Source organism: Chaetodon trifascialis, chromosome 15 (assembly GCF_039877785.1).
Source record: "Chaetodon trifascialis isolate fChaTrf1 chromosome 15, fChaTrf1.hap1, whole genome shotgun sequence".
NCBI classification, from domain to species: domain Eukaryota; kingdom Metazoa; phylum Chordata; class Actinopteri; order Chaetodontiformes; family Chaetodontidae; genus Chaetodon; species Chaetodon trifascialis.
The window spans coordinates 22,701,617-22,726,364 of NC_092070.1; the positions used below are offsets into that span (position 1 = coordinate 22,701,617).

At 43.2% G+C, this 24,748-nt stretch overlaps 3 protein-coding genes and 1 long non-coding RNA gene across 6 annotated transcripts; 2 read left to right on the forward strand and 2 right to left on the reverse strand.

The window, feature by feature from the left end:
- Window positions 1-3,434: 3,434 nt before the first annotated feature.
- On the reverse strand, window positions 3,435-6,540 carry pheta2 (PH domain containing endocytic trafficking adaptor 2). The gene is made up of 4 exons (XM_070981763.1): window positions 6,223-6,540; window positions 5,424-5,512; window positions 5,035-5,338; window positions 3,435-4,391 (listed from the first exon to the last, which is right to left on the reverse strand). Exons 2-4 carry the CDS (start codon window positions 5,502-5,504, stop codon window positions 3,994-3,996), a joined length of 783 nt encoding a protein of 260 aa, XP_070837864.1. The 5' UTR covers window positions 5,505-5,512; window positions 6,223-6,540; the 3' UTR covers window positions 3,435-3,993.
- An 868-nt stretch (window positions 6,541-7,408) lies between these two features.
- On the forward strand, window positions 7,409-11,457 carry cd2bp2 (CD2 (cytoplasmic tail) binding protein 2). 2 transcript variants are annotated; one of them, XM_070981765.1, is made up of 7 exons: window positions 7,409-7,467; window positions 7,808-7,886; window positions 8,324-8,453; window positions 8,731-8,888; window positions 8,970-9,576; window positions 9,658-9,743; window positions 10,559-11,457. In XM_070981765.1, exons 2-7 carry the CDS (start codon window positions 7,812-7,814, stop codon window positions 10,667-10,669), a joined length of 1,167 nt encoding a protein of 388 aa, XP_070837866.1. In that variant the 5' UTR covers window positions 7,409-7,467; window positions 7,808-7,811; the 3' UTR covers window positions 10,670-11,457. The 2 variants fall into 2 exon arrangements, with proteins under 2 accessions (XP_070837866.1, XP_070837865.1); XM_070981764.1 differs by lacking the exon at window positions 7,409-7,467 and having other exon boundaries at window positions 7,671-7,886.
- Window positions 11,458-11,796: 339 nt separating this feature from the next.
- prr14 (proline rich 14) lies at window positions 11,797-22,058 on the forward strand. Of its 2 annotated transcripts, none has more exons than XM_070981734.1 (11): window positions 11,797-11,898; window positions 13,258-13,286; window positions 13,437-13,546; window positions 14,192-14,354; window positions 14,449-14,514; window positions 15,154-15,194; window positions 15,607-18,480; window positions 18,569-18,710; window positions 18,960-19,069; window positions 19,382-19,450; window positions 19,776-22,058. In XM_070981734.1, the coding sequence occupies exons 3-11, from the start codon at window positions 13,449-13,451 to the stop codon at window positions 20,065-20,067; spliced, it is 3,855 nt and encodes a 1,284-aa protein (XP_070837835.1). In that variant the 5' UTR covers window positions 11,797-11,898; window positions 13,258-13,286; window positions 13,437-13,448; the 3' UTR covers window positions 20,068-22,058. The 2 variants fall into 2 exon arrangements, with proteins under 2 accessions (XP_070837835.1, XP_070837834.1); XM_070981733.1 differs by having other exon boundaries at window positions 11,809-11,898; window positions 13,367-13,546.
- On the reverse strand, window positions 21,551-24,704 carry LOC139343896 (uncharacterized). The gene is made up of 3 exons (XR_011603122.1): window positions 24,154-24,704; window positions 22,699-22,925; window positions 21,551-22,397 (listed from the first exon to the last, which is right to left on the reverse strand). It is a non-coding gene; the product is annotated as an uncharacterized lncRNA (long non-coding RNA).
- Between the last annotated feature and the right edge of the window lie 44 nt (window positions 24,705-24,748).

Below are 24,748 nucleotides of genomic sequence, written 5' to 3' on the forward strand. Positions count from 1 at the left end.
ACCTCCATCTGCCTGCAGAGAGGCTGACTTTATTTTTGGTTTGTGATGTCCGTTGCGATATCACAGACTGGGACACAAACATTCTATACGCTCAGCAACCGACGCAGCTTTTACCCTCTATGTGCACAGCTCGGCGCTCTTATTTAAAGTGGTGACAAAGTGATGATGCTAAAGCCAAACGTGGGATTTTCCCATAGAAGTTGTGATGGAGGCGGCTCTGTAGTGACGCCGAATACGCACTGCAGCACGAGAGCATCTGGCTCTTCATCGTCACTGACATGAATCGACCTCTTCACACAACAAACCATAAAACGGAAACAGATATCTTCGATTTGTCTGTGATTTGATTGATTTTGATTTGTTATGCATGTTTGGACATGCACAGACCTGTGTGTGAATAAGTGTGTGTGTGTATGGATTACATAGATCTCTGATGCTTTAATGTAAATGCCTGCTGGGCTTCACTTTATTAAAGACACATTTCTATTTACTTTCTCAGGTTTTCTGCTTTTTCTGTTCAACTCTTGAGGGCATTGACATAGTTTATTCATCTAATTAATGACAATGAAGTATAAAAAACATTTACATTTACTATTCAACAATCTGATTTTTCAGAATATGTTATCATTGGTATGAAGGTTGAATTAAACTTGATGATAATGCAAGTGTTTCTCATCGTGATCAACATTTTTTGTCATCAGGGTCATTATTTTTGGCACTTTTAGCACCATTATCTTTGATGGTGAAGTTCAAAAAAATGTAAAAAAATTTGCAGAGGTACGATTAGAAAAATGTACTTAAAGTGTCAAAAGCAGAAGTACTCGCTCTGATTTATTAGATTGTGAATACTGATCAGTGTGTAAAAGCACTTTCCTGTTTACTGTTGTGCAGATTTAAATACTTTATATATAATACTTTTGTCCAGTGGTTCCCAAACTAGGAGTCGGGCCCCTCCAAAGGGTCACCAGATAATTCTGAGGGGTTGTGAGGCGATTAATGAGAGAGGAATAATGCGAAGTTATTTTACTGAAACCATCTGAGAAGTTTAAATGGGAAATTGTAGAAACAGAGTTTTTGTAAGCCATAAAGGTTGAAGCCGTTGGTTAAATCTTTAACAATACTTCGTTATTTCATGTATTTTTTTTTCACGTGAAGCACAATTTGCCTCTGACAGGTAGTAGAAGTATAAGAAAGCATGACATGAAAATGGAAATACTCAAATAAAACACTTACGGTTCTGGAGTAAATGTTACTTTCCATCACTGTATACTCTCGTTTATGTTGTGTTTATGATGAGCAGAGGTCGCTCAGATGTCAAAGCATCTGTTTTAAGTCGTGTTTTTAACTCTGTGTTGAAGCACAGAAACGTGTTTTTCTCGTGTCTGTTTCCTTTCTTTGTTTCAGAGCACTGCTCACCTCTGGCTGCAGTCCTGCTTTCTCATCACCACAAAGGTGTGTGCTTAGTGATTGGCCCCGGTCATGAACACTTTCCCACCTGTTTGCCCCCGGCGCCCCCTCCTCACGCCGTCTACCCACCCTGTAAATATAAGGGGATTACTTGGCAGGGTGATGGCAGCAGGCATTCCCAGAGGAACATAAAAGGGACAGCTGAGCGCGACTAAAATAGCTAAATAAACTTGACGGCCTGCCAGCGTGCCGGGCCCCGAGAGCAAAATGCTTTCCTTCATTAGTTTTTTCAGGTTTATATCCAAACGTACCTCAGATAATCTGTTTTCATTTCATTTGTTAATCTTGTCTGTCGGAGGTCTTTATTTTATTTATTTCTGGCTCTCTGAGACTGTTTGTGTTTCCACTGATCATCCCTCTCTGACACTCTCATGTCCCTGCTCTTTACTGGTTTCCACTCATGCGGTAATTTGGATCAGACAGACACCTGTTTGTCTTCGGCGTTCAGGACATCCAGAGCCCGGTGCTAGCTGTCAGTCTTCCCCTTGTGTGCCTGCCGACCTTTGACCCTTGGTTCAGATGATTATCACCAACTTGTTGGAGGAGGGTAATATATCACAGCACACGCTCTGACTGTGATTTCAACCTTTGAAAAGGAGGTGTGAGGTTCAGACTCAAAGATCAGGTGTAATTTTCCACCTTGGCTTCACACTCACGATGAAACAAAACCCTTAAATTTAAACCTTAAAATGTCCCTCATGTTAAAGTTAAGGTGGACTGTGTGTGGGAGCAGTAAAGTTAAGCTGTAAAACAACTGAACGTGACCTTTATCAGACCACATTCAGGCCCTAAATGATGCTCTTACATTAAGGATTAATTCCTTTTAATTAATCCTTAATGTAAGATTAAATCTATTTAAGCAGACAGTTCCATAATCCTGCACCTTAAAGGGGAGATTATACATTATATTTAGCAATTTAAGAGACAGTGAGTTAATATTAAGGTATTTGTGTGTATAGATCAAGAGATTTTAAAGCGTTTTATCTGCTTGTAATTGCCCTGTTTCTCTAAAACAACCTTCCCTTTAGGCAGATTTGGTCCACTCATTTCTACATGTTACAGTCAGACGTGACGAGTAAAAAATGGACTGAGCTGCGACGTCTCAAACGTTTCACCAATGCGTCAGCTGCTGCAGATTGGTGAATTTACGACACAGCTGTAAGAAAAAACCCACTTTGCTATGTGTTTACATGCTGTTATCGTGAGGAAATGCTTCCATACAGGTGTGTGTACATTTCAGGAGACCGTTGCTGCAATGTGACACGTCTCGCCACGCTCCTCTCTGAGGCCATCTATCATTTTTTAGACGATTGGTATGCCTGTCTGTAGGGGCTGGAATGTGGAGAAGCTCCCGGCTCATCCTACGACTGAGACGACCTTAAGGAACTGTGACATGCATAACATGGGAGACTTCATGGTTTGTAATGTTACGCTCACCCTAACCCCCCACCGGCCTCAGGTTGCCCTGTTTTGTTATTTGATCCCATTTAGCTTTGTGTTACATGAATTCAGTGAATCTTACGTTTAAGGGCAGCTCAGATGTTAGCTTTTGCTTTTCTCAGTCTGGACACACCAGCTGGCAGCTGAATGGTCAATTATAAAGCTCATTATACACACCACCACTTCTTTTGCCTGTGTCTAATCAACCCAGCGGATTTAATGGAAATTACAGTCACACGTGTGGTGATGATCCAAGTGAATGAGCGGATAACTCAATTAAAGACACTTCATGTCCCAAAATATTGAACCTGTCAGCTGCATTCTTTTTGTCTCTCGCATGCCTCCATACATCAGCGCGCTATTTCTGCCTGAATCACACTCTTCTGATGACACTCTCTGAATCAGCTGCTCAGTCAGCACACCGCCTGCAGCGCCCTCTGCTGTTCACCATCCTCCACTGACTGTCCTAGACTGTGTCTGATGTCCACAGAGGGACAGCGTGAACAGATGATTGATTAAGAGCATTTAAGTCAACAGATCAGGTTTATTTCTTCATGCAATTAAAAATATATAATACTCTTTGCTTAATACTGCTTCATAAAGCCTTTTTGTGCCACGGATGAAACTGTTCATTGTACCACATGTGAATACTGAGCTGTTCAGCACATCATTTAATGCAATTAGCAGCAATTAGCAGTGCAGGTTCAGTTTAGCAGGGAGCAAATGAGAACATGGAAGACATGTTGACATGATGCGGCTGGAAAAGCACAAGTGTAAATACTATGATTAATGATGGCTGAGTTCCATTTAGCTGCTTCAGTCCAGGGTCCTGTTATTGCATGCTGGCTCACTGTGAAACTGTCATAGCTTACACGTAAAGAAAGACATTTAAGGCTGTCTTGGCTCAGGAAAATGAGGGAAACTGCAACTTTCCGTAAAACAAATCAAACATAGAAATGATCTCAACTCATCATATGACATTTAGCACATTCACAGGTGTCTCTTAAATACAGTGCAGCACACAACACTTCAGGTTCAGTTCCTTTTTAACACACATCTCACTTCCTCTTAAAGTGCCGTTTTCTTTCACCCCAGGTCGATGAGGTCTCCGTCACTGTGCTCCTCTTCTGCTTGTCGACTCTTCAGCCATTCCTCTCTTGCTTTCTTCACTTCCTGGCCATAATAATCATGAAGTTTGCTGAACTCCTCGAGTGGATCAAAACCCACCAAAGGCCATTCTCCGTACAAAGGTGCTGGTCCATTAAGCGGCGTGACGTGAGCATTTCTCCTGAGCCACAGTTTAGGGGATTTTTTAGCCACCGCTTTAGTGGGTGCTTGTAAAACAGTGCTGGCACTGAAGCTTCTGCCGTCCCTGACCACTGCTGTTGGCCCCTCCAGAGGGGAGAAGAGGCTGCTCGTGGACTTGAAGGCATTGCTAGAGGAGCCGTGACAGGATTCACCAGAGCTGTGTTGCCGTTTCGCTTCTGCAGATGGAAAACAGATTTATCTGAAACACCTTTCGCACAGTTCAACATTTTGGGAAATATGCATATTCATTTTCTGGCAGAGAGATCAAGATCGATGCCACGTGAGGGTGCAATCAGCAGCCAGTTAGCTTAGCTTAGCACAAAGACTAAAGGGGAAACAGGCAGCATATTCCACCTTTCAGCACCAGAGACGACCATTAATTAGCTTGTTATCTCTTAATTGTTTCATCTGAGCATAACCCAAAGTGTAAAAAGTTTTGTGCAGAACATTGTACCAAGAAATAGTTCTGCTCATAACCAACCAGCTTGGTCAGACACAGGCTAGCTGTTCCCCCTGTTTTCATTGTCTATGCTAAGCTAGGCTAACCAACCAACTATTAAGCCACATTTAACAGGCAGATATAAGAGTGATCATCTTCTATCTAACCCTCCATCAGAAAGCGACTATTTCCCAAAATGTCAAATCATTCTGAAATTCTCAGGATTTTTTTATGAAGTGATGAAAGACAGAATAAACAAATTCAAAAAGAAGTTAAAAAATAAAATTAAAAACATCAATAAAGGCACACATTTCTAATATTCTAGGAAGGATAAAATTAGCATAAGTAAAGAGACCAAGGCCACAGCACTGCTAACACACCTTCATACTGCCTCCCCAGGTCTCTCACCAGCAGGGAGAGGTAACAGTGGCTGGCTGACAGCAGAGCTTTCACCCAGCTCTCTTGAGCCAGACGATCCCCTGCTGCAAACCTGTAGGTTTTCAGTCCGGGCCCTTCAAACACCAGAGAAAAGGCAAACTGTCCGTCAGACTCTGAGCGCCGGACTGCACACCCCTCCAGCACGATGACACCCAGCAGGTGTCGGTCAGCCGGGCGCTCCTGGTAGAAAAGCAGGTTTGCCTTCAGGACAAACCACCGCCGCTGGTAGGTGGCATTTCGCTCTTTCTGTGAGGAAAGGAAGCAGGATTATTGCATTTGCTGCCTAAGATTTAGTCATTTCATGTTGTTTGTGTTCTAGGTTTATCCAAACCTTTTTGTAGAGATATCCCTCTTTATCTACCGGAGAGGTGCAAGACAGGTAATGGGTCAAAATCTTCTCATGGAGCTTCATCCCAACACCTGAAGAAGAGACAGTGCTTTTACACTTGGAAAGTAAAAAACTAAAAACTGCATGACCTGTGGCAGAAGAACAAATTCCAGAAATGTGAATGAATGAATGAAGACTTTACATTAAAAACATATGACAAGCTTATTGAATAAGATGCATTATCAAAGATCAAACTGTGGTTTCTAGCCTTTTTAGTTTGTGACCTTTGACAACAGAAGCAGCTTCTATTTGGGGCCCCTCGTCATGTTTCTGATGTGTCTGTGCTGTTAACCAAAGAGACATTTCTCCTCTAAACTTCTCAGATCTGGAGATTTATAACATAAACTCTTCTTTCCTCACCCACCAATCATCTCATGACCCCTCAGATTTATGCTGTGACCCTTTGGCCTGAGCCCTTTAGGCTGACAGCTACTGGATTAAACTACTTAACTGTACATAAAGGAGTTAAAACGAGCTCCACCAAGATCGGCTACAACAGTAAAATACTTCTTAGGCATTAACAATCTATTAATATAATTTTAATTGGCAAGATTTGTGATACTTAAAGTGCATTTAAAGTACACACTTGAGCAAAATATATGAGTACCTCTTCCAGTGGACATTTACACTAAAAACTGCATGAAATTAATTGATTTTAGTCATCAAGCAACCCAATTTCAAACAGGAACCACAAGAAGTTATAGATAGAAAAGATAGATAGAAAACAGTGACTCAGACTCACCTTGCCAATGTTAAGTCCCTCACAGGGTCACTTTACCCTTCCACACAGCCCTTACATTATTTACATTTACAGATATTTGTCCTTACTTTTCCTAAACGTGAAGCCAGTTGTTCTCTATCAGTTTGATACATCCAGAACTGGACAATGTTTGAATATATAGTTTCAGGTTACTACCACCGGTTCTCCCTCGGGTACGAGAGGACGAGTGTTGAAATATAAATAACTCGACCCACTTCCTGGTAACAAAATCCTGACACATTATATTCTCTCTCCTCTACGCTTGAATCAACCCCGAGCTGTCTGATCAGCCAAACCGAGCAGTCGAAACCATCCTCGCCGACGAGAACTGCGACCTGGAAGTGAGATGCTACATGTTGAAGAGGAGTTGGAGATCTGGTGTGCAGTATTTGCCTCAGCTCTCTCACTTCTGCATTTTCTGCTACCTTTATTAATCTCTTTATTCATCTCTAAATAAGTATATTTTTGTATCAGTAAAAAGACAACACACAGACATCATATGACCTCTTGGAAATGCGCCTCCATATTTCTTTGCATCTATTTGTGACTCACACTTATCCTTTTTATCCCGAAGGACCTCAAAGAATTTTTAAATCTAAAAGAGTCTCATTGAAAAGATTTACACGGCCGTATTTACTGTCAGGCCCTTACTACAATGCTCAGAAAAATCCTTTTAGCATTTCATAGGTTAAACCTCTGTGCAACAGCTGAAGACCCTCAATTTATACAGTAGTGCAAAAGAAAGTGTTGAATTTCCCCAAACTTTCGTTAAGTTTATTGATTTTATATTATTTTGAAAATACAACGTTTCAGTCATGGACCTTGGTCAGTTTTTTACTATAGTATACTGCATTTGGTACTATAACCAAAAAAGAGAGTCAAATAACAAACACATGAGACCGAGACTATCTTTAACAGGCTTTCATTTTCCTATGCACCAAGTGTGTGTGTGTGTGTTTAATATTCATGAAAACTGAACTGTACAATCCGAAACTGCGCTTAAAATGTCAAACTTGCCTTGTGCCGTCTGAGTTTTGGGTTTGGATCACATTCTGGGAAGGATTCTATTTTTAAAATCACCACTTATAACGTACATATGTGACGCGATTTACAGCCCCCACCACGAGGTGGCGGTAAGGCGCTGTGTCGTTATTTACGAACTATCGTAGAAGAAGAAGAAAACAAGCGAAGAAGAATCGAAAACGAACGTCGCTTGAATTATTTCAGGTTTTGCCACATTTTCCAGCAAAATTTCAATTTATTAGCCCTGTTGGTGTGCTTTCACACCCACGGAACATGCAGGCTGTGTTGTGGTAGTTCACTGAATATAACCTATCGTAAAAGTTTGGGCTGTGATCGGTGCTTTACTCGTTCTGCATGCCGCGCTGTTGTTGGCTAACATTTTTAGCATCGAAGCTAACATGCGTGCGGTTCTAACCGCGCATATTCTTAACGTTACAAGAAGCTGCTCTGTCAAAGTGTTATAACGGTACTCACTGAGGTTACAGCTCACCGCTGTTCCAGTTGCGTTGAGGAATAAAAAGAGTCACTGTCTTGCCTTCTGTAGCACCATGCCGAAGAGGAAAGTAACGTTCGAGGACGGGAACGGGGAGTTTGACCTGGATGACGACCTCCCAAACAAAAAGGTAACGTTGTCCCATTTACACCATCGCATGCTAACAACCATACAATTCGACAGTTACATCCATTCTCAAAGGACCTTAAATAGCCTCAATACCGACGATCAGTCGTAATGTTTGCAGTCCAACAAATACCTTATATAACAGATAGCATAACAAACAGCGCACCAGTGACGACTGTACCGACGAACCACTGTACTTGTAAGCGACAATAGATTATTATTGTGGAAGTGAAATTATAAACAGCAGTTCGTAATTACACTATTATGTCATTGTTGTTTATAAAATGTTATAGCTGGATGCTTTTGACAGGTGCAGGATGTGGTTTTCCTTGGTGGATGATTTTTGGTGCAGACAGGTACGCCTGCGATGCCTGTCTTATTTTAATATTATTCATAGTAATGCATCGTATTTCTCTTTTCTCTATCTTATTGTTGAACTAGAGTTGTGAGGTCGTTAGTGGTCCGGGCTCCAGGTTTAAGGACAAACATTCCCTTGATAGTGATGAAGAGGACGATGCAGATGACAAAAACAGCAGCAAATATGATATTCTGGCCAGTGATGACGTGGAGGGTATGTGTTTGTTTATTATTTGAGCTGCCAGTGTGGTGGTCTTGTTTGCTTTGATATCACTTCCCCCTTTTTTGAGTATATATTTACATGTTCTCGTCTACAGTCTACAGTTTTCCCCAATAGTGAGAATTTGAGCAAACTGAAACAACAAGTGGCTGAATTCTGTGATGCTGGAAAATATTTGTCCATACAAGTGCCTTGAGTTTAGCAAGATGGCATTTTGCTCAAACATTGCATATCAGGAATGATGTCACCTGACACAAACTTATGTTTTCAGGCCAAGAGGGAGCAACAATCGACTGTGACGAGGGAGTTCCTATTACGCCTTTCAACCTGGATGAAGAGATGCAGGAAGGACACTTTGACTCCGAGGGAAACTATTTCATCAAAAAGGAAGAACAGATTAGAGACAACTGGCTGGACAACATTGACTGGGTAATTGCATTTTAGAGACTTCTGCTTCATGTTTAACCATTTTTTTAGCAACATGCAGTAATACATGTTCCCTTTTTCCAGGTGAGAATAAAAGAACAACCTTTCAAACAAAAGAAGAAAGGTCTGGGAGCCAAACGGACACGGAGAGCTGGCGATGAGGATGAGGCCGAGGAGGAGAAACAAAGAGAAGAGAAGCAGGCAGACCAGGAAAATGAAGAAGAGGAAGAGGAGGAGCCGGAGCCTGCGGAGGACCCGCTGGCGTCCTACACACAGCAGCAGCTCACAGAAGCTGTGCTCGAACTGTTGCTACCTGGGGAGACAGTCGCCGCAGCGCTCCGCCGGCTAGGAGGCCTTGGAGGCCGGAAGAAGGGGAGGCTGAGGGAGGAGAGTGAGCCCACAGAGGAGACCAAAAGGGACACAGAAAAGCTCGACAGGCTCACGGCACTAGCTGACAGATTGGTTGGATCTGGGATGTTCGAGATCTATCAGCAAACATATGAAAAACTGGGCTATTTGATGAAAAGCATGAATAGCAAGCGACCAGCCGTGAGGCAGAAACCCCGCGGTGATGATGATGATGATGATGATGAAGAAGAAGGAGGCGATGAACTTGACATGTTTGCAGATAAATTTGACGACATGCACGGCAGCAAATCAGAGAATAAAGAGAAGGAAGGAGACGAAAGAGGTTACTTAGTTTGACTTGCATACATTTCCGTACAGTATCACAAAATATCTTGTGTCTGATCCAGTTTTGTTTTCTTTTCAGTGAGCGATGAAGTGATGTGGGAGTACAAATGGGACAATGATGATAATTCAGAAATTTACGGCCCTTTCACCAGTCAGCAGATGCAGGTACTACCTTTTAGTATACTTATACCTCATTTATACCTGGTATTAAAATTCGATCTGTATCCAGACACATTATCCACATAAGGAAATATGCATGTTTATGTAAAGAAAGAAAGTTATATCAAAATCACAGACTGTATATAAAGTCAGTACCTGCTGTGATTGGCTCGTCACAAACCGGGACCAAGAGAAATCTGTCTGAAAGAGGGGCTACGGGCACACCTGCCAGAGCAAACGAAACATGAGCTCGCAGATTTGGGTACTAGGATACCATTCACAAAGTTTATAAAGGAGCCTGGGACCTGAAATTACTGTTAGGACTCTGGCAGAGATCTGATCTCAGTGAGGATCACAAGAACACATTAAAAATACCAGATGTAAACACAAAGGCAATATTGGGTTGTTTATTCTGAGAGTAATGTATCCAGATACAGCTCCAATTATAATACCAGATGTAAATGGCATCCCTAATTGTGGCACATTTCAGGTGTAATGTAATGCTCAAAACAGAGTGTGTTTACTTGAGATAACACATAGTTTGGAATTGGGCCTTATTATCTCAAACATGAATGACAAAAAGAAAAAATAGAAGTAAAACATTTGTTTGGGATGTTTCTAACTGGCACCTATACTGACACATTAAATAGCAGTTTTGCTTGTTAACCCATTTATTTGTTTTTCTCTTACAAACTAATGTGCCTACAAACGTTTTAGTAAATCCCATTATGTTTACTAGATTATTGGTTTGCAAGCTGGTTCTGCCTTTAACCCCAGTCTGGCCAGGTGGGTTTTAATCTTCTTATTGTCTCTTTTTGCAGGACTGGGTGGACGAAGGCTATTTCAGCAGTGGTGTTTACTGCAGGAGGAAGGACCAGGAGGGATCTCAGTTCTACAACTCCAAGAGACTCGACTTTGAGCTGTACACATGATTTAATGTCCAGCATCAAATTAATGACCACCGTCATGATCACTGTCAGCATTCATGTTCTGCCCTCAGTCTCTCCTCGATCATTTGCTTTGGTGTCAAATCTCTTATTTCAACAGGGGCTTTTGATTTCTGTACATTGTTTTTAAATAAATGACTCATCTACGTGGTGGAGCGTGAGCCATTTTCTTTGTTTTTATGAGAACCAAATCACATCGTGGCTTCATTTCAAGGCTTGTGGACGACGTTGATTCAGACCTCTCGCAGTAACAATACTTGTTTCTGTAGTTTGATACGCTTGTGTGCTTACACTGTTAATACTTACATTCAAAATAAATTCAATCAATTCAAAATATTGATATTCTTTCAAATCACAGCAAAAGATTGACATCTAATACAATCTGGACGTGTTTTCAGTGTCAGAAGTAACGAGACAGGTCGCTGAATTTTGGCAGTACAGTTCACATAACAGGCAACTAATGAAAATTAATTGGCAGCTTTTTCATTTAAATCACTTTTCAAACAAAAATGTCAAACATTTAAGCATTTGACACTATCAAGTGTGAGAATTTGCTTTCTTTCTTGGTCTCTCCTCATAGTAAATAGAATATTTTTAGGTTTTCAGACAGTTGTTACCGTCAGCATGTGCTCTTGCATTGTTTTTTTGTATGTTTTATACAAACAATTAATAGACAAATTAACTGATAATTGTGAATTGCATCCCTCCTGCTCAAAAGCGGTGATTTGTATCAAACTAAATGGCATGCGATATTAAAATGATTTAATATGTGGCAGTAATTTCTCTTTCTCTAGTTATACATTAGCAATTCCGATAGAATTATTGAAAAATATTAAAAAAAAATAGAATAGTTGAAATACAAGAAAAAAAGCTTACACTGGTGAATTTTTAAAGCATCAGTTTAAAATGCGGGTCTCTCAAGATACGAGGTCATTCGAGGACATAAAAGAAAATATAATTTTTTGAGCCATTTGTCTTCGCCACGCTATTGGCTGCCCGCCCCTACGACACCCCAAAGTCCTCATTGATTGGTCAGATTTCAACTGGGATATCCGGGCGGAAAATTAACTCGCACTGTGATTGGCTGATCCGTCCGTCTGGTTGTTGGATTTGTAAAAACGGATACGTCTACCAGTGACTGTCGGGCGCCGTCCGGCGTGTGTTGTTTACGGTGAGGTTGGAATACCAGACAGCGGTCCAGATAAACCCCTCTGGTAAGTGTTTTTTTTAATGTTTTTTAAATCGTAACAACCAAATGCAACTAAACTACGACATGATTATATGCGCAGTTATTCCTTAGAGAGCATCTGAACGTTAGGAGATGAGACAGCTCCCGGCTGCGGCTATTCCCTGGTACAGAAAATGTATGTTACGTTACACACTGTATGAATATCGGCGCTAGCCAACCATTGCACTGTTGATGGAGTTACTATAAAGATCTGCAAGATGTGGCTAAAATCTTAAACTCAGGCTATTTTTATGATGATAATTCTCCGAGATACGACAGCGTTGGCTAATGTAAAAATACGTTAGCTCATATGTAAAAGTTTGTATATGAGACGCTGTCCATTCCAGCAAGTAGACCTGGCTCAGTTTTAATCGAACCGCCGCTTGAATTTGATTGAAAACACTGACTGAAATGAGTATAATGAGCCGTAAAGGTCGCTTTATTTCCACTTTTCTTTACACGTTAGCTGCCTTTATCAGCTCAGTTTACTCGGTTATTCGATGTAGACTACCTTTCACCGACGGGCTGTCGTCTAAGTGAACTAAAACCGACGTGCCAACGACAATGACTGGCGAAGACTGAGAGCTCAAATTAAAAAAAGACTTAATAAGATCTTTCCTCCAGCCTAATTACTGTTGTGTTATTGACTGTAAAGGTGGTGGTTTCTCTATTTACATCACAGTTTACACCGTTTGCTTAAAAACCAACATTTTCACGGCAGCCAGTGACCTCCACCATATTTAAATTTAATTGGTTCCGTTTCATGCCGCCGGAGGAAATTACATACGGGCTGAGAAACAAGTGTAAAACATTTTACAAGATGTGGAAACCTTTCATTGACTCTATGAAAGACATTCCTCTGAACCGGACTGACGGTGTCTGTGGTCTTCATCTACATTAACAGAACATGTCAAATTCCTCATGAATGGTCTCACAAAGACCTTCAGCTGCTGGACTCATATTGTCCACCAGCCAAACTCTAATTTTCAGTTAGTCCTATTTCTTTTTCCCCATCCTTTGTCACATTAAATGGCCAAAACAATTAGTCGATTGATCAATTAGCTGACTGTTTTCGTTTTTTCAATATTCAAAATTTCAGTAATTCCCAAGTTCAAGCTCCTCAGTTTGGAGGATTTGATGCTTTTCTTTGTTTTATGTCTTTGTAGATGTAATATCTTTGGGTTTTGGACTTTCAGTGGGACAAAACAAGATCTGATGTCACTTGTCCAATTTTCACTGTTTTCACTGATTAATCTACTGAGCAATATATATTAATTTAAATGGTCCATTTTAAGAAATGAAAACAAAATAAAAACGAGCATCATCTCACTGTTCTTGATTTCAGAATAAAGCCCCGTCCCTGAGATCGGAAAAGTAAGTGAAGCCTCATTTTTAAGACCTGTTCTGAAGTGCTGTCATTACTGATGTGATCCGTCCATTGTTGTTATTTACAGAGAAGGACAGACGAGGAGACAGAGAGAGAGCAAGGGGATGTTGACTTATCCCTCTGACCCACTCCCTCAGATAGTTTGTCCAATGGATGAAGATGCTATTCCCCCAAACCGTTTCTGTAGTGCACCTCCCCACAGTGAACCTCCACCACCTCTCCTCCCCCTTTCCTCCATCACTCCCAGGTATAGTTGTCCTGCCACCTTTTGCTTTCTTTTGCTGTACGTATATTTTCCCCTCCTTGGTTTTTGACACTTTTTGTTCTTTGTGGACGAATGGTTCAGCACTTAGAATAGACTGTATTCTCTCTGCTGTGGTCTCGGTAGCTGTCCTGACACATTTGAAAAGACTGTGTTGTCTTCAGTCACCAGCGGAGATGAGCAGCATGAAATGACATGGTCAGATGCCAGGTGGCAGGTCGCTTCAGCTGTCACTAATTCATGTTAATTCCTTTTCTAAGTTGATGGCAGACCAAAATAACACGTGGTTCTTCTTCTCCTCCCTCAAGCTGATGGCGACCTTCAATTTCAGGAGCGACTTTCTTCACATTAAACTCTCGTCCACATCATATTAGCGATTTAAGCTTAATAACTTTACAGTTTTGAATGAGAACCTTCAGTATTTGGATCACGTGGCTTGCTGTTGTTTCAGTGTGTCAGATAAATATTTAATCACGTGTATGATCTGACTTGGGACATCCCTGATACAGATACTGATGTATCGTGCAGCTCTGGGAATCGCAGTGCTGTTTTTTCTCACTGTATGTGAAACAAGAAATGCTGCATAACGGCTACATTAACAGTGTTTTTTTTTTTTTAAAATATTCACAGCTGTGCGAATGATGGAACATCTGGACACAGAAGGAGCGATCGCATTCAAGAGATCAGAGCACAAACGCCCAAAAAGCCGAGCAGTACAGACAGCAGAGAAGCTAAGAAACCATCCAGACAGAATCCGTCCCGCGCAAAGAGACAAAGGGAGAGTAGGACCATGGTAGGAGATTAGCTTAAAAATCTTGTGCAGATACTCTTCAGTCGTCCAATGAATCGCTATTCACGCAGCGCCCTTTCATCTCTCTGGTTTGAAGGTGCAAGTGTCTCAGTCCAAGCAGCCGAGAGTTGAAAGCACTCATGGACACGAGAAACAAAACAAGGTCAGTTTTGCATGTCCTCGTTCTGGACATGGCCTTTCTGTGTCTCTGTTGGTCTCCCAGTCTCTGTCTGCATGCCCTTGATGTCCCGATGCTTCAGTGTCTAATCCGTGTGTGCAGCAGCTGTACTGTAGGCCTGTGTGTACTAACACTGGAGACCTGTACAGTGAGCGGGGTGTGAGGGTTAATTGAGTGATTTTAATCCTCCTTCACGGTCTGCTGCATCTGACACAGACAAGCGGTGGAGTGACTTAATGTGACCCACTAATGCGCAGACTGCAGACAGAACAGAATGCAGTGCATCTTCATTGTCTTCTCTTTCCCTTGTTTTGCAAAATTGTACATGAACCAACACACATTGAAAAGGTAATCAAGTAAATTGGCTGTTATGAGTAAATCAGCCTCCTTAAAACCTTGAATTAGTGCAATGAAAATCATTTTTTTGCAAGCGATGAATGCATTTTAAATTTAAATTTCTATTTTTTCATGAATGCACAGTCCTTTTATTTAATTTTGACCAAAGTGAAAGAGACATTTTTAGATTTCTCTTTGTTGTTTCGTTGGTTGGATCAGCAGCTCAGATGGTTTCAAAGTTCAGTCCTCTTAAAACAACCATACAATGTCTCCGTATTTGTTTTGCAGGATGGATTTGATTTTAATTTTGCAGCAGAGCACCAAAATACGTAAGTGTTGCAACAAATTTTTTCTCAGCTTGTGTATGCATAATAATCATTTAGTTGATGTGGATGTGTGTGCTTCGACACTGGTTTCAAAAGCTGTTTGAGTAAGAAACTGTATTTGAAAAATAGTCTGTGAGTTACTGTGGTCAGAGTCTGATGCAGGCATGGCTCGAGTACTTTTCCATATGACCTACAGTACCAAGCCGGTGGAAAAGAGGCACGGGTGGTTAAAGTTAATATGTTTTTCATGAACAGGGACCTAGTGAGTCGTAGATTCCAGATACAAGGCCTCGTATTGACACAATATACCGATGCTTTCATGAGGAAATTATATGCAGGTGTTTTTATGTGACCCTGTTTCTACCTTATGATTTGTGTTTGAGAGGCTAATTTCCCTTTGCTGTTTTAATTCTAGGCAAAAGGACCAGAAAAGCCCACAGAGAAAAACAAAAGTCTCCGCTGCAGAAAATGTGGCTGAGCAGTTTTCCGACAGTAACACACAGAATGTCGACACCACTAAACCTGACATGGATGCATGCGGGGGATTGGCTGTGGGACACACCGCTGAAAACCCATCTTCCCCGAAGGGATGGGTGATCGGCCCCCTTTTCCAGTCCTTTAAGTCGAAGATGGCCAGTTTCACGGAGATCGTCATGTGTCCTGTTAAACTCTTCAGAGCTAACAGTCCTTCGCCGTCCATGGACCATCCAGACAGACTCTGTGAATGTGAGCTGCAGGCCGATGGAGCATCTGACCACGTACACTCAGAGCCAAACCATATGTTTCATCCAGAAGCACAGAGTGAGGGCGAGAATCAGGACTCTAATCAGCAGAGGCTCCTCGCACAAAATGCAAAAACTGTTAAATATTGTAAAAAGTTATCGTTTGATGTGGAGTTGCCGACAGGCAGCTCAGAGCAGGCAGATGAATGTGCAATAACTCAGAAGGAAAAAGGCCGTCCTGGTTCTGTGCCTTTGCACCACAGTCCCGCTCCCTGCTTTGTTTCAGAATCTGCTGGGTCCATTTTTAAGTCCTCCATACTGTTACAGCCCTCTGTCCATCTAAGTGCCTCACATGAATCCAAGTTAAAGATGTCCAGTGCTAACGATGAGCCCAACGGCAAACTGGCTCCCCGCCTGAAACCTCTGCCCAGGAAGTGCACAGGAAACAGAAAGAAGGTTACATCCAAGGCTTTAACATGTGGAGTCAGAAAACAGTCTGACCCAGAGGTTGATGAAGAGCAGCTTTCTCGCTTGAATCCAGTCGCGTCAAATAAAGATGACACAAGTGATGTTGATGAAGCGCTGCCGTGTTATGGCCAGCCTGACACTGACTGTTCTCAGCGTGATGCACAGGATGATGGCAGGAAAATGGAGAGTTGCCACTTGGTTCGCCAAAGCCTGCGGAATAACTTAAATGCTGCTGGAAGTCCACTGAAATCTGCTCCCAGGACTCAGCAGCCGGAGGGTCAGCTAAACCCTGACGCAGCTGCAGGTGTCGGGAGAGGAAAGAGGGAGCTGAAAGTGGACGGTCGTTCCCAAGCCTTTGTGAAGAGGAAAAGATTGACGGAGGATAAATGTGAAAAGGATGTGAAAAAACAAGAGTTGGTGAATGTGGCTTCAGATAGCGGCACATTGAGAGGGCTGAGACCACCAAGAAAGGAAGTTGTGCCGACGCATACTCTCGTAGATGGAGAAGAAACACTGAAGCCTGCCAGAAAAAGACAGGCTGTTTCAACGAAAGCCAATAAGAAAGGAAAAGGTGGGCAAGAAATCCTCACTACCATTAATGAAACAGTGTTAAACAAACAGACAGAAAGTTCTAGTCATGTGATGTCAGAGGGCGACCAAAGGCGCAGCAGCAAGGTGAAGGCCAACGCTTCATGCAAAACACTGAGGACAAGAGCGGGTCCAGCCAGACCTCCTGTAGACTCTGATGGCTGCGTGGGTCAGGAAACGGCAAACATTACAGTCCCCTCCAAAGGACAGGCCGAACAGGAGCCGCTATCAGACGTCCTCGTCCGTCCAAACATAAAGCAGCTCCAGAGCGCAAGAAAGTGCAAGAATGTAAGCAAGAAACCACTAAAACGTAAATCACCAAACAATGTGAGCTCAGCTACAGAGTCAGACGGCACTGTGGTTCCTACCTCATCGGCACTGTCGGCGGAGCCATTAGACGTCACGCCCGGCGATTTCAATACCTCTCAGCTTGTTCAAAACGAAGAGAGCCGGGAAACGGGCCTGAACCAGCCGTCCAAGAGACCCAGAAAGGGTTTTCGAGGTGCTGTGAAATCATCTGCATCAGGAGGGAGTCAGGAGACAAAGCTTCATTTGATAACCAAAGAAAAGCTGTGCCAAGAAGGCGAAGATAAGATCTCGGTGGACCCTGTTTATTTTGAAATGACGCCTCTTGAAAGGACAGAGCAGCCTGGTCCTTCACCCCCCGAACCTCATTTAGACTCTTATGTTCAATTAAATACTGACGTTGAGCACTTCACGGATGCTAAAGAAGAGAGCACTGCCTCCACAGGAGACGAGGTACTTCCCGGTGAAGCTGAAGCCGGTAACCACAGCAGCACTGATGCCTCTGCGCAAAGTTCAAGGACGAGATGGGTCAACAATAAGTCGAGGAGAAAAGGCAGAGTTTTGCATGGCAGGACGCGCAAAGCAGAGGACACAAACGCCATCACTAAGGACGACACGGACCTGGTTACAGCAGATAGGTGCTCATCAGGAAATGGCTCGTCGAGGTGCCTGTTACGCAGCTACTCGTGCCCAGAGATCCCCTCCCTCCGTCCCTTTGACTCGCTCTGGCCTTCTTCTCTGCACTCGCTGCATCACAGCAGGGTTCACGCAGCACACCAGCAGCAGTCTTCCCACACGTCTTTAGTCCATCACGGCCACAAATCCCCCCGGCGGGCTCGTCGACACACGGTCTGCAGCCTGGAAGTGGAGAGGGAGATCGCCCCTCTCTGCCTTCGTAAGGAGGTGTACCCATCCAGGAGATCTCTCCCGTACGACGGCGTGACCCAAAGCCTGTCTCCCAGTCTAGCACTTTCTCCCAGCACCTCCCTCTCGGCTCTTGCCTCCTGTTTCCTGTCAAGCCCCCTGGCTTTCCTTTCTAAGAAAGTTGACAGCAGAGGGGCTGCAGCCAGCCCCAGCACTTCCAGTCACGGCTCCTCCCCCACCTCCTCTTCTTCTGTATATCCGTTGAGCTCCTCCACGTGGCGCCTTTCAGGACTCCTCCAAAGAACGGACTCCTCTTGTGCTGCCCTGGACTCTGATAGCAGGTAACGGTTCTTTTTGAAGTAATAAGATGTTTTCTGATGATGTGAGTGGAGCTCCGTGTGCTGATGTTAGCTCCTGGCTTCCTTGCAGTGGGATTCCTTTGGAGTGTGAGATTGAGAGAAGACAGCAGAGTGAAGAGGAGGATGACGGCGAGGACACCAGCTCATCCAGTCAGGAGTTTGAAGATGTGGCGTTGAGGGAAGAAAAGGCTTTGTCTGATTCAGAAATCAAGGTAAATGTTATTTTAAGTGTAATGACATGGTTTTTGTCAGTTGTGATAACATGTTGTGCATTATTTTATACTGAATCCCTCCTGATTTTTGCACTGATCAAATGACTGATCACTCTATCAGAGCTGATAAGTTGGTACCGACTGGGCTGGTTTTTAATATCATATAAATAAACTTTTCTTCATTATAATATATTTTATGATTCCTCTGGAGTGATCGAGGGTCCTCTTCGTCTTTTTTCATCCTCACAGGTGGTGCAAAAGCATGAGGAACGAGGGAAGGTGTCGTCTATTAGAATTCGTAAGACTTTACCCAAACCTCAGAACAACCTGACACCCATGGGCCTGCCCAAACCCATCAGGTAAGTGTCCTGTATACACATACACCTGAGCAGGGAAGTTGGCTGTGGCACCTCATGGCTCCATGGCTCCTTTCATCATGTGATCAAAGTGTGAAGCGTTTGCTGGTCATGTTTTCTTGTTCCTCTGAAGTCACTGAATGTGCTGCATTTATTTATTTATGCACTTACGGCACTCGTAGTGTCTGAAAGTAGGACAGATTCTATTAGGTGAGTGTCCGTGTCAGTACGTGTCTGTTGTTTATTGAAGGCTGATCAACATTCAGACTGATGGCGACAGTGTTTTTTGTCCTCTCTCTTTATGTGACACCGCAGGCTGAAAAAGAAGGAGTTTAGTTTGGAAGAAATTTACACCAACAAGAATTTCAGCAAACCCCCCGAAAGGTGAGGTTGACTCTGTAAATGCACATTACAGGATGCATTCAAGCACAAAGACAAACATGCTCTGTTCTGAAAGGTCAACAAGTCACCAGCTTTGATAAATATACCGTAAACTCAGCAGGACAACATGATTTTCAGCTTCATCACCTTTTTTGAATCAACTTTACTTGATTAGTGAAACAAAAAACAGTGTCACCACAAGGTGGCGCCAGAGGAAAGGTCAGGTTCTTGCTTAAATCAGCTGATATTTAGGGTCCTGGACTCTGTGCTAAAGGTGACATTTGTGCATCTTTTGTAATAAATAACGTTTTTGGACCTCGTGTTTCAGCCGGCTGGAGACCATATTCGAGGTGCCCCTCAATCGCCGTAATGGCTCTGAGTCCTGGTTTGGCCAGAGGCGTCTCAAACGATTCTTGGAGTTCCTGGACGTCGGGGAGGCCAGAAAACCAAAGAAACCGCTCGTCGGTGTTGGAAAGACGGGTCTCTCATCTTCCAGGACGAGACGAGGGGGGTTCCCTAAAGCCGAGCCGCCGCTCGGCGTGCAGGACGTGGACTCGCTTCTGTGCGCCAAGCTCGATCAGCTGAATCTGTGGTTGATGCGCGATCAGAAGGACAGTTGACAGGTGCCTCTTACATGGTGACTTTTTGGCAGCCATTAAAAAAACAAAAAAAATGAAAAAACACTGCATGATGTAACGCTGTTTATGACGATTTCTGATGTGTTTTCAACCTGGAGATTCACGCGAGTCTTCCAGCTCTTTTTTCAGTACAATCAGTGTTTAATTGTTGTGGTGACAAGTCGTTATTGAAGAATTATTCATTCTGTAGCATTTGTAGCCTGCAAGTTGAAGAACAGCACATCATAGCACTATGAAGGCTGGGTTCCACCGCGTATGGCTGACGAGACGACGCCAGACGCATCGCAGCGTCCATGTCGGGCTATGAGAGCAGAGGGAAGAGGGAAGTCAGCGACGAGCATCTGGTCGATTTTCAAAATAAAACACCCTGTGCAGACTCCCGACCATTAAAACAAACAAAAGAAGCGAATTAGCTTTGTAACCAAATCAAACAACCTGACCTTGTGAACGTAGTCGGGCAGGCAGAGCGCTCCTGGTGGGGTGTGAAGCCGTGTGGAGGATGGAAGAAGACTGACATGACAGATGTTGTCTCGTACAGCTGTGCCTGGTGAAACCTCAGCATTGCCTCGTAGACGTTGGTCATAACTAAAGTGGTTAAATACATTCTACAGTAAGTTGCTCTTTAGTCATTACGACGCTCAAACCTCTGCCGTCCGTTACTCCCTCGGCCACTTTCCATCCGTGAGAAGTGAAACCAAACAGTGTCATATCATTTTTGGTATATCCTCAGTGTCCAGATGCGCACAGCTCCCCTGGGTGAGCGATGGCGCTCGCTGTCTGCTCTGACAGGAAGCAGAGCGGCGATCGCGCAGCGTTGTCACACGTTATTTTACAAAGGCAGCTATTTTGTATTGAACCCCGAATAGAACTTTAAAACGTGCCGGCAAGAGATTTGTATTCACTGCAACCAATTTCTCAACCAAGTTTCAAGTGTTTATGTGAGGTCAAATGTGTCTGCGAGCGGCATCTCTGCGACCCCGTAACGCTCGGGGCAGACGCCACTCGAGCCGTCAGTTACTGGTGTTTTTAAATTAAAGGCTGAAGAGGTTTTTTTTAATGAAATATAACGTTCAGAGAGCATTTAAATGGAGGCGTCCGGACTCTTTTCACTGCCTGTCTTCCTCTCTGGATTGTTTCGTGGTGTCTATATTTGTACTGCAAACGTAACTGACTGTGTGACTTTTTTCGGCCAAATTTTTTCTGAGGTTGCCTTGAAGGGCCAGCGTGCGGGGTTTAGTGGCATCGGGGCCAATTTTCAGGTGATCCTACACTAATGAAAACATACTTCTGGATATTATGTTCCACTTCTGCCACATTCTGCCAGCAGATCCCCCGAAATCCTTCACGCTGGCTCTTTACCTGTAAGACTTTGTGTTTCGATGTTTTCCGTAGGTGTATTTGTAATCAGCGCTGTGGTAATGACGGCACGTCAGGATGCTTCAAGCAGCTCAGAGCACACAGGTTTCTGTTGTCTTATTATGAAATGATTTCTGTTTATATCTTTGTATAAAAGTAAACCATTGATACATTGGACGTTAATAAAGCTAATATGGTAACAATGCAATAATGCCAAGATGATATTGGCAGCAGCTATGTTCTGAAGAAGCACTGCCACGATCACTGCCATCCCGTTTTATTAGAGAGTAAAGACCCAACCCCTGATGGACACGCTCACACTGCTACTTTTTAGATGGACAGAGTAATTTATTAACTTTTGTAGTATCTGCACATATACTAAAATGTTAAATTGTAATGGCATTTAAAGTGCAAACACATCAAGGATTGGGTCGTTACTGGGAAATGACAGTTTTTATCTTTAATATCTGGTATAATGTACATGTGTCATGTAGTGCCAAACTATAGCTGATGCTGGATTTTATATGGTCCTTTAGATTTTGTATTGTCCATATGTTCATATATTGTTAAATAAATATTACAGCATATATAAAAACATGCAAATGTTTTTAATCTTCCAGAGTTGTTCTTTCTTGTGTGGAAAAGGTTAAGAGGAAGCAGAAACATGTAAACTGGGAGAGCAGATGTTTTATCTGCACAGAGCAGTCTGTTTGTGTCGAGACCAGTCTCTTCATGTCCACACGGTATTTAACCGCGAGCGGCTTTTCTTCTTTTACTGTCCGCTGTCTGTGTCCGATGTGTGATCAGTCTTTCAGAGTGAGGAGATACGAGATCAGAGCCATCAGCATGGGGGCTAAGGCCAGAAGGGCGACCCATGTCAGGATGGAGATGATGCCGAACTTTTTTGCCTTTTGTGAATACTCGGCAGTTTCCTGTTCATCTCTCGTCTTCTCAGCCTGTGGACGTAAGGACAGGACAGTCTTCTGAATTCAGGGGTAAATCAAGACACTAAGTACAAAATGAAACTAATGCTGTTTATAAGCAATAATCCTGTTTGTCATTTAGTCAGCTTCTGTGATTCATGTGTTCACACTCCCGTTGCTTCCTGTGTGTTTGTTCCCACAGGCCTGTACGTGTTTCCCCTTTAACTAGTCCCTCTTTTCTTTTCTGCTGATCTTATCAAAACCCAATCTGTAAAATGGGAACGTGCAGCTCGAGGCTTTGATGTTCTGACTCACGGGTGAAAAAGAAAAATACCTTGACTGAATTGATCAGAGATATTATTCCGATGCAGGAGATCCCACAGATGATGCTGCAGATGGCCAGTTTCCTGTGGTGCTGGTCTTTGCAGCAGGTGGCCGCCCTCCGTCCAGTGCTGACGATGACCTGGCTGCATGTGTTATTGTTCGGCGTGTCCCCGGACCCTGCAATGAGGGCCAGCTGGACCTCCTCCTTTTGATGCATCTGCTGCTCACCAGACATTTCTGGAGGACACAAGATGGTGTTTAAGAAAGGTTTGAAATCACCTCGAGGGAGTAATATGCAGAAATGTAAAGTACATTTTTAGAATTTGGTGGCTGCTTAATGGTTTTAACTTTGTTCACACGTGATTGAAGTGTTTGTTTTCGAGATAAAGGAGCCCTTGTTACACTGTGTGTAAGGGCAAACCCTGCTTAGGTAAATGTTTAGTTGATTAACATGTCTATGCTTTAAAGCCCCGGCTCAAAGAGGAGCACTTGGGATAGACGGCCTCAGAGTTATTGTAGTTCTCATTGAATGATCGCATTTGATCTCTTCTGTTCTGTTCATGCTCACGCTCTGAAAATAACGACCTGATAAACATCACGATGTCAGAGTCTGTGTCCTTTATTTATTAAACGTTGCTTTAAGGTCTAGTTTTTAGAAGACTGCACCTAAAGCAGCAGACTTCCACACTTTTCTTCATGCATATTCAAAATGTCCTCAAGTAATAAGACTGAAATTTGACCCCCTCCTTAACCTGGATCACATGTTTTATGGCCTCAAAGACTCTGTTACTTCCTTTTACTGACTGCCCGGGAGGTGCATGCTGATGCTTACTGTTTGATACTTGCCCTTGTGACCTGTGTTTACCTCGTATGAATAGTTTTAAAGAGCAGTTTTACCGGCTGACCTGTTGCATGCAGCACTGGGAAAGACAATCTCAGTCTCAAGAACGAAAACCAAATGTGGCCCACAAGTCGAAACATGTTCTTCAAAATATGTGACAGTGAGGGAACGTGGGTTTTTCCAACATGAAACACAAAGTACCCTTTGAGTGGCGTAACATGGGGCACAGCGTGAAGTGTTCCCTGTTCAAAAGCTTGAAAAACTTGTATGATCAGACTCCAAAAATGTCTCAACCTCCTGCTCAGCTGGCGCTTTGTCAGTGAAAACAACACACAACTTATCTGTGATTTGATCAGAGAGCGGCGCTCCAGCGTACTTTTGGTATTTGTCACTTGAGAAAGTATATGAGTATACGTTTCATCAGGTAACGTCGAGGCCTGTGAATCATTTGCAGGAAGAGCATGAACGATTCTGCTGCGTGTCCTCGAATGATTAAGACAGTTTCTGTAATTGTACACAACTGAAAACAAAACTAGACGTTCTCGAAGACAAAAGAGAGTCAGAATGACCAGACGTTCCGGTTCAAACACAGTTAAACTGAAGTTTTGACTTCAAAGTACCAACCTGATCAAATTTTAAAGGTGCTGTCTTGAGTCCACTCCTCAGTCTGAATACACTCCCTCAAGGGATTTCTGAGTTTGTCCAGTGTCTTATTGAGGTTACTATGAGACTGTAGGCAGGTGTCTTCTCGTCTCCTCAACAAAACTCCTTTTTCTTCCTTCAGATATGAAAGTTTCAGTGAAGATTTCCACACATGGTCATTCAAAGGCCCCTGCTGTCATCGCCGCCGGAGTCCAAAAGACAATAGATCCCGGGCTGACCTGTCCCCGGGAAAGCCCAGAGCCATATAAGTTGTTGAATGACAGGACGGCGAGCTGGGACTGAAACTCTGTGTGAAACCTCCACGCCCGTTTACTGTGCTGCTTCTTCCCTCCCACACATGAACTTTGCAAGCCCTTTCTTCACTTGGTTACATTCGTTCTCACGTTCCTCGCGCTCGCAGGTTCGACTTCCTCTCTCCTTCGTTACTCACGCTTTCACATAGCCCTGTGCAACATCACAACCTTTTCCCACTTATTTCCCACGCAGCATTCCAGAGGACCTGGGAAAGGTGTGTCAGCACTCGTCTTGCCTCGGGGGGAAACAGCCGCAGATTCCA